The sequence below is a fragment of the Mytilus galloprovincialis genome, chromosome 9, assembly GCF_965363235.1.
Source record: "Mytilus galloprovincialis chromosome 9, xbMytGall1.hap1.1, whole genome shotgun sequence".
Lineage (NCBI taxonomy): Eukaryota > Metazoa > Mollusca > Bivalvia > Mytilida > Mytilidae > Mytilus > Mytilus galloprovincialis.
This window is the reverse complement of record NC_134846.1, coordinates 72,046,718-72,059,406: the sequence shown is the minus strand read 5'-3', so window position 1 is coordinate 72,059,406 and position 12,689 is coordinate 72,046,718. Positions and strand designations below refer to the sequence as shown.

At 30.7% G+C, this 12,689-nt stretch overlaps 1 protein-coding gene across 8 annotated transcripts in view; it reads left to right on the top strand.

The window, feature by feature from the left end:
• Nucleotides 1-12,689, top strand: part of LOC143045855 (transcription factor 7-like 2) — a 54,703-nt gene that overhangs the window by 36,373 nt on the left and 5,641 nt on the right. For 4 of the 8 annotated variants that reach the window (XM_076218655.1, XM_076218659.1, XM_076218658.1 and 1 more), the window contains 6 exons: nucleotides 1,512-1,596; nucleotides 3,761-3,952; nucleotides 5,708-5,879; nucleotides 6,902-7,064; nucleotides 10,100-10,171; nucleotides 10,373-10,460. In XM_076218655.1, coding sequence (XP_076074770.1) covers nucleotides 1,512-1,596; nucleotides 3,761-3,952; nucleotides 5,708-5,879; nucleotides 6,902-7,064; nucleotides 10,100-10,171; nucleotides 10,373-10,460 — 772 coding nt within the window. Of the gene's footprint in view, nucleotides 1-1,511; nucleotides 1,597-3,760; nucleotides 3,953-5,707; nucleotides 5,880-6,901; nucleotides 7,065-10,099; nucleotides 10,172-10,372; nucleotides 10,461-10,850; nucleotides 10,934-12,689 lie in introns of all 8 variants that reach the window. The other 4 variants (XM_076218660.1, XM_076218661.1, XM_076218662.1 and 1 more) reach the window with 4 other exon arrangements.

Below are 12,689 nucleotides of genomic sequence, written 5' to 3'. Positions count from 1 at the left end.
TTGCAAAATTTGAACAGATAATTTTTTATTGAATTTTAGGTAACTCATTTGTTAATGTCAATTTTCACTTTTCTACTTTAAGTGGTTCGTTATTATGACTTGCAGACAATTTAGTGATAGAAAAATAGTTTCCTCCATAAAATTTTTTTCAAGTTTGGTAAAAAAAAAGAAACAAGCAAAAAATATCAATATCTATTTAGTTATAAATGATAATGGGACAATTAAAGTAAGATTAAAAGCAATAAAATGAAACTTTGTCATTATATGAAAATTTTGTTGTTCAGCCCTGTGGTTTCTTCCTACATATACATGTACAAAAAGATGAATGATTATACATGGGGGAGTACAAAATGAATGCTAACAAATTATGTACATGATGAAATATCGTAATGATTAGAACTAAAATTAAAAATGTAAATAAATAATAGATTCTACCACTATATTGAGTATTATGTGTTATTTCTCCACTGGAGACAGTTGAATATTCAAATTTGAAACTTGAGACACTGGCAGATCCAGAAATTTTCATAAGTGGGGGCCCACTGACTGCCTAATGGGGGGGGGTCTCCAGTCACGCTTTAGTGATTCCCTATATAAGCAACCAAATTTTTTCCCCAAAAAGGGGGGCCCGGCACTCTCCCCCCCCCCCTAAATCTGCCTCTGCATATAAGACATATAAAAGACAAGGTTCAGTGGGGGAATTTGTTTCTCTTATGGTTCTTTCCAAAGATAAATAAAAAGATGCATTATTATGTAATGTCATCAGGCATTTTAGCCTTTTACAGGAAGTCACAAAAGCAAATTCAGAAGAAAGCAATAAAAATTGACCTAATAGATTTGAATATTGACCAATGAAGAATTGTGATAACAAGATCCACACATTTATCATAAAAAATTATCAAATAGTCAAGGAAAGTTTAAATCAGCTATGAGTATCAGTTATCCATTGTATTGTTGGATACCAATTTTTGTGGATTTCGTTGGTACAGGGGGGACTACAAATTCAAATGTTCGACAAATTACAAATTTCCTAGAAGTATATATAAAGACTTCATCAAACCATGAAATTAATTATCCACAAAAATGCAAGTTTTTTTCAATCAACAAAAATAAATGAATCCACAGTATTATGTTTCGAAAAAATTTGGCACCAACAAAAACCAAACATTTTTCAATGTTTAGATATTGAATTTTAAAACTCTTTACTAGAAATGGTGATCAGATATCCTTGTCTTAATTATATCCTTTCTTTTCTCCAAATCAATATTACACAAGAAGGTAACTGATTACTCCTGTAGAAGTTAAGACCAATTAAAAGTTCTTTTTAAAAAACAGATAATTCAGAATTTTTATAAAATAAAAGATAAGAATGTAAGAATTGCCATTAAGACATTGAAGTAGTATAAGATCTGTTGGAAGTAATTTCCAGGCAAATCATGAATAATATCAATTCTGTAACATTTCAGTTAATACTTTATGGAGAATCCTACATGTAATTTTTTTATTTTCAGGTTTACCCAGACCCCCTGTGTACCCCTATCCTGGTTCTGGTCAGTTTCCTCCTAGTCTTTATGGACCAGACATACCAGTGCAATGGTAAGTATCAACAATTTGGACTCTTTTAAGTTATTTTAGGTACAAATAATTTGGATCTGGTCAGTTTCTCATAGCCCATAAGGACACATTTGAACAGTACATTAAATATAGCCCAAATCAGGTAAAAACTGCATTATTAGTCCAGAATATAGTCCAAAATCTGGAGTAGAACCATTGAATTAGCAATTAAAGGTTGTTTATGTAAGACATAGTCTAAAATCTGACTATAAGTGAGTAAAGTCTCATTTATTATGTGTTTATGTATTAAACCCTCAGTTTATACTTGCAAAAAAGATTGATCTTTGTGGGTGATATGTGAGGCAAATCTGTCTATTTTTACCTAGTCTTTGGTTACATTATGTAAACTTTTGTCAAATTTAGACACTAAAGAGAAAGTGTGTTGGTATAAATAGAGGTTTCTTTTTTTCCGTGACATTGTTACACTGGCTCCTAGATTATAAAAGGCAATTTAATTGCCCAGTTATTATTAGCTGTGTATTTCCAGGATTATCGTGACACACTTGTGCTGAAAATTGTTTATTAAAAAGGGTAAATTTGCTGTTTTGACCTAAACCACCAGTTTATTTGGCCAATTATGACGAGAGTTATATTGGCTATTACACAGTAATAAAACGATTATAAAATGGGGAATTATGGGATAGCAGTGTCATAATCTAATGTCCAGCCTACCATTCAATGATCATTAGCTCGGTTTATTGTAGACAAGTGGAAATCTGATGTTTTTATGGACCATAAAACGGATTATGATGCTAAAGTTCAGAGGGCACTTATTATTTTGAAGTATGCATGGTACAAGTCCTATATTGGCTTCTTGTAAATGAGAATTTAATGTTTTTTATTGCACTGAAAGAGTTGAAGATTCTTTTAATGGCTATTGTTGGCTGTTACTGTTGCATTTTAAATGGGAGTAAATGCATTTGATAACGATTGTTGTGGAAGATTTATAGCAGTTCAAATAATTCTGAAACAGCAGGATGATATAATGATTTAGAAAAAAAAAGAAAATTTCATTTTATGATTGCTGTTGATAAAATAGATACGAGCCAAGTGTTAGTTTTGTGGTATTCAACTGGTCAAAATAACCTGAGCTGTGTGCGTAATGTTTTGTCAAACATGAAAAATACATTTCATTTTTAATGTTTTCAGTAAAACTCTCACTTTTAAATTACTGCAGAAAATCTGCAGATATCTTCAAACCATATTTGAAGAAAATGTTCATTTTGAAAGAAAAAAAATTAACTGCAGTGGTGTTTTTTCTCCGCAAATTAGAGATATGACAACTGAAATTTTCAGACAATTGTTATAAAAAAATTGTTTTGTGAAAAATTGAGAGAGTTATTATCATAACTCTTCTGTGGTGAAATTTCAGTCTTGATAAATAGATGTCTAGGAAAGTTCTTTGTTTTTCTTGACAAAGATAAATGCATTTGTTTTCCTCAATTATGAAATGAAATGGTCTATTTTCAAAATTTGCTACAAGAACAAAAATTAAAAGAAAATCGTTTTTCATACATTTTAAGAAACAGTGAAAGCACTTCCCTTGAACAAATAATTGAACATGATTTATGAATGGAAAGAAATCTCATACAAATTAAGAGGTACTACAAGGTTTGAGCAGTGTCCATGTGTTGCATGTCATAGTGTGTTTTTATAGGTTGACTATGTAAAGTGAAAAATCTACAGAATTATTATCATAACTCTTCTGTGGTGAAATTTCAGTTTTGACAAATAGATGTCTATTAAAGTTCATTGTCTTATAACCATGTTTTTATAGATAAACAATAAAAAAAAAATTAAAATTAAACTATCCATCTGACATCTGAAGTTACAAAGAGTAAAACAAAAATATACAACAATGATCACTTGTAAGTCGTAAAAATAATTTCGCCTTATATCAATTCTGGTCATAAAATATTTTGTGAAAAGGTTTGTAGAAAAATGAAGTTAACAGTTAAATCTCAGTTATTCTTGGCTTCTCTATGTTGGAGTGTCAGAGGGAGAATTTTTAAATTGTACAGATAAAATGGTTGAAACAGTTGTAGTTGTACGTTCTAATTTGATAGACAACTTTTTGCCACCTTACATAGCTAAATTCAAGCATTTATTAACACAATCATTTACATGATGATATTTTTCTTTTCAGGCAAAGACCTCCAGGGTATCCTATTACCTCAGGTGCCTTTTCTGGGCCTTACCCACCCTCATTATCTAGTTCATCATTTAGATTTGGTCCACCAGGACTCTTTCATCCTCATCATGGTTTACATCATCCAGGCATGCCTCATCCAGCCTTAATGTCACCCGGACCAAAACAGGAGCCACAAGATAATCATAGGTAATATATACAGAATGACCAGTCATAATTGATAAAGGCTACGGTATATCAACTGTTTATTTCTTAAATTTGTATCAGCTTTTAAAAAATGCATGCAAGTATACACCGAAATATTGAATTCGTTATTGAATATATATATATATATTATAAGCATGCTGTCATAGAGAAAAATTATTATAGAATTAGGGAATTTCTAGTAAATTGTTTAATTTCTTACTTGTCACAACATTTGCATCTGGAGGAAGGAGAAATGCTTAATGTCAGCAGAATAGCAACTTCCAAAATTTGTTTTGACAAAATTAAAGACAAACGTTCTTATTGTTAATCATGTTTTTGTGATCAAACCAATTAACATGTGTCAGAACATGATATTTACATTTTTAATGGGAGGTGTGACAAGTGTCACTGTCGTTTAAATCATATACATGCTTTTATGTTCAAATAATTGTTTTATATACATGTAAGTACACGGAAAGAATCATGGTATAATGAATGAAATAAATGTTTAGCTTTTATTATGGTTCACATAGAAATCAGCTTAGAAAATTAAATACATTTACTTTATAGTATTTTAACTCTGTTTGTTTAAGAATTTTGCTAAAAAAAAGAGAGCAGCAAATAAAAAAAAAAAAAAGAAGAAAGGTTCTCATACTTTAGAATTAGTGAAAGTACTTTCGTTGAACAAATAATTGAACATGATTTATGAATGGAAAGAATACAATGTAATAGGTACGACAAGGTTTGGGCAGTACCTATGAATTAGATGTCATAATGTTTTTTATTGATTTACAATGTTATGATATATGACAATAATTTGACACTGTTTAACTTTCTGCTTTACTATTACAAAACACATTAAGAATAAGTAAAACTCTCTCATGATATCAAATCTTATGTATTGAACCCGATTTATCCCGGTTTCAGTGGTTATTAACCCCGATATCAGCTGACAATTACAGAAATTTCCTACATTAGTTCATAAAACTTTTTCTTGACATTTAAATAAATTCTCATTGATTTTTAAATTCTAAACAAAAGCATTAACACAATAGCTCATGGATTACACATGTTTTTGTTTTGTTTAGAGAGTAGATTACTTTGAATGATGCCCATACTTCGGTCAGTTTAAGATCACGATCCCTTGAGATCTCAATTATTTGAATTTGAAAAAGTCTTATGATGTTGAAAAGCTTCTTTTAATGTTAGGATATACAAACATAGAAATTGTAAATTGAAATAGTAAAATACTGCTATTGTTGTGAAATGTTCCATATCCTAGGTTAATGAAGATTTATCAGAATACAACGATGTTTTCCATTCAGAGAGAATAATTTTATAGAGATGATCAGTATTAAGGTTCAAGTTTTCAATAAAAAGAATCATCTTAAGGAATAATAGTTGTAATACCTTGTAGGAAGAATGCCGTTGATTTCACCACCTTTTTTTATCATCACAATAAGATATCTAAAATCAATATAAACCATGTATTTTGGATTAATTTTGAAAGGAAAGAGAAAAAAACCCAACCAAATAAACCAACAAGTTTTGCATTTTAAAAAGTTCAGTCAGAAAAAAGACATTAAATTAAAAAAAAAAGAAAGATTTTTTCCCCATGAGGGTGAAATATTATATGAAATACACAAAAGTTTAGAACAATGAGTGAATTAAAAATAGTTGGTTGAACTTACAAAAATCTAGCATCCTGTTTGTGGTCATATAAAGGATCTAAAATATTGTATTTTTATTTTTATTTAGGAATATGCACGATCAAGGCCCACCAGAAGAAACCGCAGCCCAGAAGAAAAAAAATCATATTAAAAAACCTTTAAATGCCTTTATGTTATTTATGAAAGAGCAAAGGGCAAAGGTGGTAGCAGAATGTACTTTAAAAGAATCGGCAGCAATTAACCAAATTTTAGGGAGAAAGGTAAGGACCAAGTAGAATAAGAACTCGTTAGGATTTCTTCATGTTCGTTTACAAGGGATAGGCATGAAGACGGTCCTCAAGCTCACAGAAGGAACAAAAGTTATAAAAAAAAACCTGTTGAATCCATTTATGTTTTTTAGAAAGAGGAAACGCAAAAGATTGTTAAAAAGTGAACATAAAAAGAGTCTGCAGCAATTAATCAAATCTTAGGTCCAGAGGAACATACCAGTATTTTTCTGTAATTTTCAATACAAATTATTTAGGGGCAGTACTATATTTTTCAAAAAACTTAATACAAGTATACTGTTGTATAATTTCAACCTTAGAAGCATATGTAATTTACTGTGAAAACTTGACAAGTGTAAGATTAATTGATAAACATTTGTTCATCTTTAGAGGCAACAGGTTTTATTGACATAATTTAAATTTATAAATAAATCATGTAAATAGGCCAAAATGTGCAACAAAGTCACTTTTTCATATCAAATTGTCATTATAGGACATTGACATTTATGTATAGGTTTAATGTGATAAAGACAAAAGTGATTTATTTTCATTAAAATACATAGAATTAAAATTGAGAATTGAAATGAGGAATGTTTCAAAGAGACACAATGAGCACATGGATCCTAAGCTACATGATTTTTCTTTGTATTGCCTCAACATTAGAAACAAATAATAGCAGGCAAAACAAATTGAAGTAAAAAAAAGGCAAAATGAGTCCTTCAATGCAACAATGTGAAATTATCAGAATATTTATTTTACATTTATCTAAAGTGCACATGGTCATTAGAAGTTCTCCCATGTGTCTGTGGACAAGAAATTTAAAAAAATAAAATAATTTGCAATTATAATTACTGCAAAAACAAAACAAAAAAGAATATAATATTTTTATGATAGATCCTGATTTAATTCTAAATTAGTTTTGACTGTTGCCTGGCTGTCTGTTTTGAGAGTTATCATAAGGTCTATTTCAGTGGCATGCCTTTCAGTTTTGAGAGTTATTATAATGTCTATTTCAGTGGCATGCCTTAGATAGATCTGAACAAGCCAAATATTACGAGATGGCACGAAAAGAAAAGGAACTTCATCTGCAGCTTTATCCTGGTTGGAGTGCTCGAGACAACTACGCAGTTCATACGAAAAAGAAACGGAAAAAGAAAGACATCCATGGTGGAGAAAAAGGTTTGTATGTTTTTATGTCAGACACTGTTGTGGTAGTTTACTATTTTCACCAGTTTTTGCACACATACATTCAGAAACGGTTTAAATGACGAAGAAGATATTTGTTCTTCTCATATAGTCTTTTAAAGTTTCTCATTCTTTTTAAAAAGATCTTTGAATTTTCATGCACACTGAAATGTTAATTTTAAATTTTTTTAATCATTCACTCCAGGAATATGACTAGTCCTTATAAATGTTGGTATTTACTCTTTACCCCACTCTTGATGGTTGTGAGAATTTAAATAAAGGAGATAATTGAATTGTTTTTATACGACCGCAAAATTTGAAAAATTTTTCGTCGTATATTGCTATCACATTGGCGTCGTCGTCTGCGTCGTCGTCGTCGTCCGAATACTTTTAGTTGTTAACACTCTAACTTTAGTAAAAGTGAATGGAAATCTATGAAATTTTAACACAAGGTTTATGACCACAAAAGGAAGGTTGGTATTGATTTTGGGAGTTTTGGTCCCAACATTTTAGGAATTAGGGGCCAAAAAGGGCCCAAATAAGCATTTTCTTGGTTTTCGCACTATAACTTTAGTTTAAGTTAATAGAAATCTATGAAATTTTGACACAAGGTTTATGACCACAAAAGAACGGTTGGGATTGATTTTGGGAGTTTTGGTTTCAACAGTTTAGGAATTAGGGGCCAAAAAAGGGCCCAAATAAGCATTATTCTTGGTTTTCGCACAATAACTTTAGTTTAAGTAAATAGAAATCAATGAAATTTAAACACAATGTTAATGACTACAAAAGGAAGGTTGGTATTGATTTTGGGAGTTTAGGTCCCAACAGTTTAGGAATTAGGGGCCAAAAAGGGACCCAAATAAGCATTTTTCTTGGTTTTCGCACCATAACGTTAGTATAAGTAAATAGAAATCTATGAAATTTAAACACAAGGTTTATGACCATAAAAGGAAGGTTGGTATTGATTTTGGGAGTTTTGGTCCCAACAGAATAAGGGGCCCAAAGGGTCCAAAATTAAACTTTGTTTGATTTCATCAAAATTGAATAATTGGGGTTCTTTGATATGCCGAATCTAACTGTCATGACTGTGTATGTAGATTCTTAACTTTTGGTCCCGTTTTCAAATTGGTCTACATTAAGGTCCAAAGGGTCCAAAATTAAACTTAGTTTGATTTTGACAAAAAATGAATCAGTTAGGTTCTTTGATATGCTGAATCTAAAAATGTACTTAGATTCTTGATTATTGGCCCAGTTTTCAAGTTGGTCCAAATCGGGGTCCAAAATTAAACTTTGTTTGATTTCATCAAAAATTGAATAAATGGGGGTTCTTTGATATACCAAATCTAACTGTGTATGTAGATTCTTCATTTTAGGTCCTGTTTTCAAATTGGTCTACACTAAAGTCCAAAGGGTCCAAAATTAAACTTAGTCTGATTTTAACAAAAATTGAAATCTTGGGGTTCTTTGATATGCTGAATCCAAAAATGTACTTAGATTTTTTATTATGGGCCCAGTTTTCAAGTTGGTCCAAATCAGGATCTAAAATTATTATATTAAGTATTGTGCAATAGCAAGTCTTTTCAATTGCACAGTATTGCGCAATGGCTAGAAATATCTAATTGCACAATATTGTGAAATAGCAAATTTTTTTTTAATTAGAGTTATCTTTCTTTGTCCAGAATAGTAAGCAAGAAATATCTAATTGCAAAATATTGTGCAATAGCAAGATTTTTTTTTAATTGGAGTTATCTTTCTTTGTCCAGAATCAACTTAAATCTTCGTTATATACAATATACAATGTATATTCACTTTTTACTACCAACTGATAAATTAAAATAATCTTTACCATTCAGTGATAACAAGCAGTTTTTTTACATCTTAATATTTTATGATGTATTTAAATGAGTAGTTATTGTTGCAAACTCCATTAGAAATTTTAATTGAGATTAGTTTTGGAATAAGGGAAAGGGGGATGTGATTAAAAAAATTGGGTTCAATTTTTCTCATTTGAAATTTCGTAAATAAAAAAGAAAATTTCTTCAAACATTTTTTTGAGAGGATTAATATTCAACAGCATAGTGAATTGCTCTAAGAGAAAACAAAAATTTTAAGTTCATTAGAACACATTCATTCTGTGTCAGAAACCTATGCTGTGTCAACTATTTAATCACAATCCAAATTTAGAGCTGAATCCAGCTTGAATGTTGTGTCCATACTTGCCCCAACCGTTCAGGGTTCAACCTCTGCGGTTGTATAAAGCTACGCCCTGCGGAGCATCTGGTTGTAATCTTGAGACCAACATTTTTGTTTTACAGACCTTTAATTTATTTTATACATTAACTCCAAGGAGGATAAAATAATGCTTAATTACATATTCAGTTCCTGTAAAGTTCCTAAAACATTGCAGATGTATTAGTGAATACATCTTATTTAATATGCCTCATTATTATATTTCAAAAATGATTTAACTTAAGAATACACTGATCTGCACTGATTTTTTTTTCTTATATACTTAATATCAAGTCAGTGTGGTATAATAAATACTGTAAATTCAGAAATTACTGCAAATTATTTATTTGAAAACTGTGATTGGTAATTGTCACAATAGTTAAGAACTTGCATTCTGATATTTGATACTTATAATACTTATCTCTGTATGCAGAATTTCTTGGAATCCCAATAATAAATCACGATTATTTTCATTTGTATATTATATCTTTTGAATTAACAGTATTTATTAATTATAAATAAAAAAATGCATTACCAAAAAGAAAACTTCAAGCACCTTAAAAAATGTTTTAATATTTTAATATCTGTTGTGTATGTATGTTAGAAATATATAACTTAATACTGTATCTTATTCTTTTCTATTCTGAACTAATTCTTAACTTTTCATCTAAATAATTATATAAATCTAAGCCACATTAATTTCATTTAATTGCCTTATGGGAACGAAGATCAAAATCTTCCAAGAATTGAAATACAGTATTAAACATTGTGCAGTAAAATTTGATTTTTTTCAAATTTAGGCTGCTCGCCCATAAGTCATAAAATGAAATTGATGTGGCCAAAGGATGGACAGGAAAGTTATTCTCCTCAAGGTAAGATTAATGTTGTCAGCAATTTATATTGACCATGAAATATATGTCGTACTCAGCTAATTCTGTTATTTTTTTGCTAGAAAGAAATGCCTTGTAGTATTAATATAAGAGAGACAACTCTAATTTAATTGTTAAACATTGATAGAAAGTTTTTTTGATAGATCGTTTTGAAGCTTATTCAAACTCCTCTCTTAATTTTAGATATGTGGGTATCAGATTGTTCCAGTGCAAAGAAATGTAGGGCCCGATATGGTGTTGAACAACAGAATCAGTGGTGCAAGCCTTGTCGGTAAGTTACTCTTCTACTGGTAAAGGGTTTGTGGTTTCTTGAAAAAAGTAAAAGTGGCTTTAATGAAATGTAAGTTGTGACACTTTTTTTTCCTCAGAGATTTCTTTTGTTATATTTTGAGTAAATGAAGATGTTGAAATTTGGTAATGCGAATATTTGATAGCTGAATTCTCTGAGGTGAAAGAAAGATTTCACTGTTACATTCCTTTCAGAGAGGTGATCACTTGCATGGGATCAGGGATCAGGTCCCCGATATTTCTGTTTTACAACACTAATATAACATTTTGTTTGCAGTGACTGGCAGTATGTGTTTTATCTGTTGTATGACCTTCATTTGAATGGATTTCTTCACTGGACTTTTCTGCAGTGGTCATGTTATCTATTTTTCAGATCTTCGCTTGAACAAACGTCCGATCCGACTGCTGACATTAAACAGAGCAATTCTCCGGAGGTACAATAACACTATGTATAAGGTACCATGTCAGCATGCTACGCCACGGAATGCTTAACATTATATATTGTTTGCAAATTCATAATTGCTTGAATTTATTTTGAGAAATTCCATCTTCACAGGAAATATTTGTTTTTGTTTATTTGCTTATTACTTTAGTTGCATTTTTTTGTTTTTGTCAAATGAAATTTTAAAGTAGCAATTGCATGTTGCTATGGCAATAGAGCCACAACCATTTTAAGCTTGTGAAGATGGTTGTTTAAGCTCTGTAGCTTGCTGCTTATTTTATTTACACACTAGACATGCTTCTACCTCATAATTGCCAGATGCTTGTTTCCCTAGCATGAATTAACCCTTTCATCCCCATATGGATTGTAATAAAAATCCATTTGGGATAAAGGGGGGTGAAAGGGTTCTAACAGCTATGATTGTATGAGCCAGGTAGAATAAAACCCTGCATAACAAGTCAAAAATGTTTGAGAAATTATAAAAACCCTTTCACCCCTTCTGATTTACAATGAAACAAGTATTTTACACTGTTACTCTTTTGTTTCATTTTATTGCAAGGGGTGGCAGGATATCAGACTAATGGATTAATAAATTGTATTTTCACTTTGTTTTGAACATATTTATTTCATATTATTACTCAGATGATTATAAAAGGTCATATGCAATGGTTTTGATACATTTACTCTTCAAAAATTTGTTTTGCTATATTTGAAAATACTACTCTCTGAAAATTCAAGGAAATCAGTTTTATATAGTCTTGATATTTTCTCTCATTAATTTTTCGGTAATTTTTTCCCATTTTCCAATCACTTGGGATCTTGATTTTGTGAGAATTTGATACACCCCTGTCAGTTAACCAATTTGACCAATCTGATTTTGTTCATCTTTTATATGGACTTATTTCCCGGCACTAGGCTATTTGCTGTCCACTGTTAGTGTCTTTTCAATGCTTTATCAGGTACCATGATTGTGTCTTTTCAATGCTTTATCAGGTACCATGATTTATTGCTGCCTTTGTGTACCTGGATTGTCCATTTAAATGCTCAGATGCCATAAGGGCAGCACATTTAGGTTGACGAATCAAGAATCATATCCATGTACTGGTCAGTAGGCATATTGTTTTAGCCTACAGAAAATGTATTTTATATCCTCACTATATGGCAATTTTTTTGCCATCTGTTTTTATCACACTTTTAAGTCCCAATTTTCTTAGAAACTAGTTAACAGAATATTCATATTTGGACAGAAGCTATACAATGATGAGTTGTAAGGTGTGAGCCCTTTTTCCAATAATTGGTTTCTGTTTTTCAGGTGCTTTGAATTTTTCGATGAATGAAATTATTTTATCAACTTCAACAAAATTACTGTATATTTGTTCAGTAGCTCAATAGTGACATGTTGTAATATGTGTGCGCTTTATGGGTTTGCCAGACACCTTCATGTTTTCCTATGCTTCCAATTACAAGCTGGGGAATGCTTAGAAGGACAACATGTGGATTCTTCTACTGTTTAGTGGGATTATTTTCAACTGTGCTACCACAGTATATCTGTTGTCTTTTTAAGTGTCTTTAGTGACTGCATCAAGATTGGACTATATTTCAACCCCATGTACTACAAATGGATTACACACTATCAGGAGAGAGATCAAAATTACTTTCAACCTTCTACCAACTTTTGGTAGAAGGTTTTAAAAGTTGCCTTTCTTGACCAAATGGCTGTCTGAAAACCTTTGAAAGTATTCATGTTTAAATAAACACTTTGCATATGAT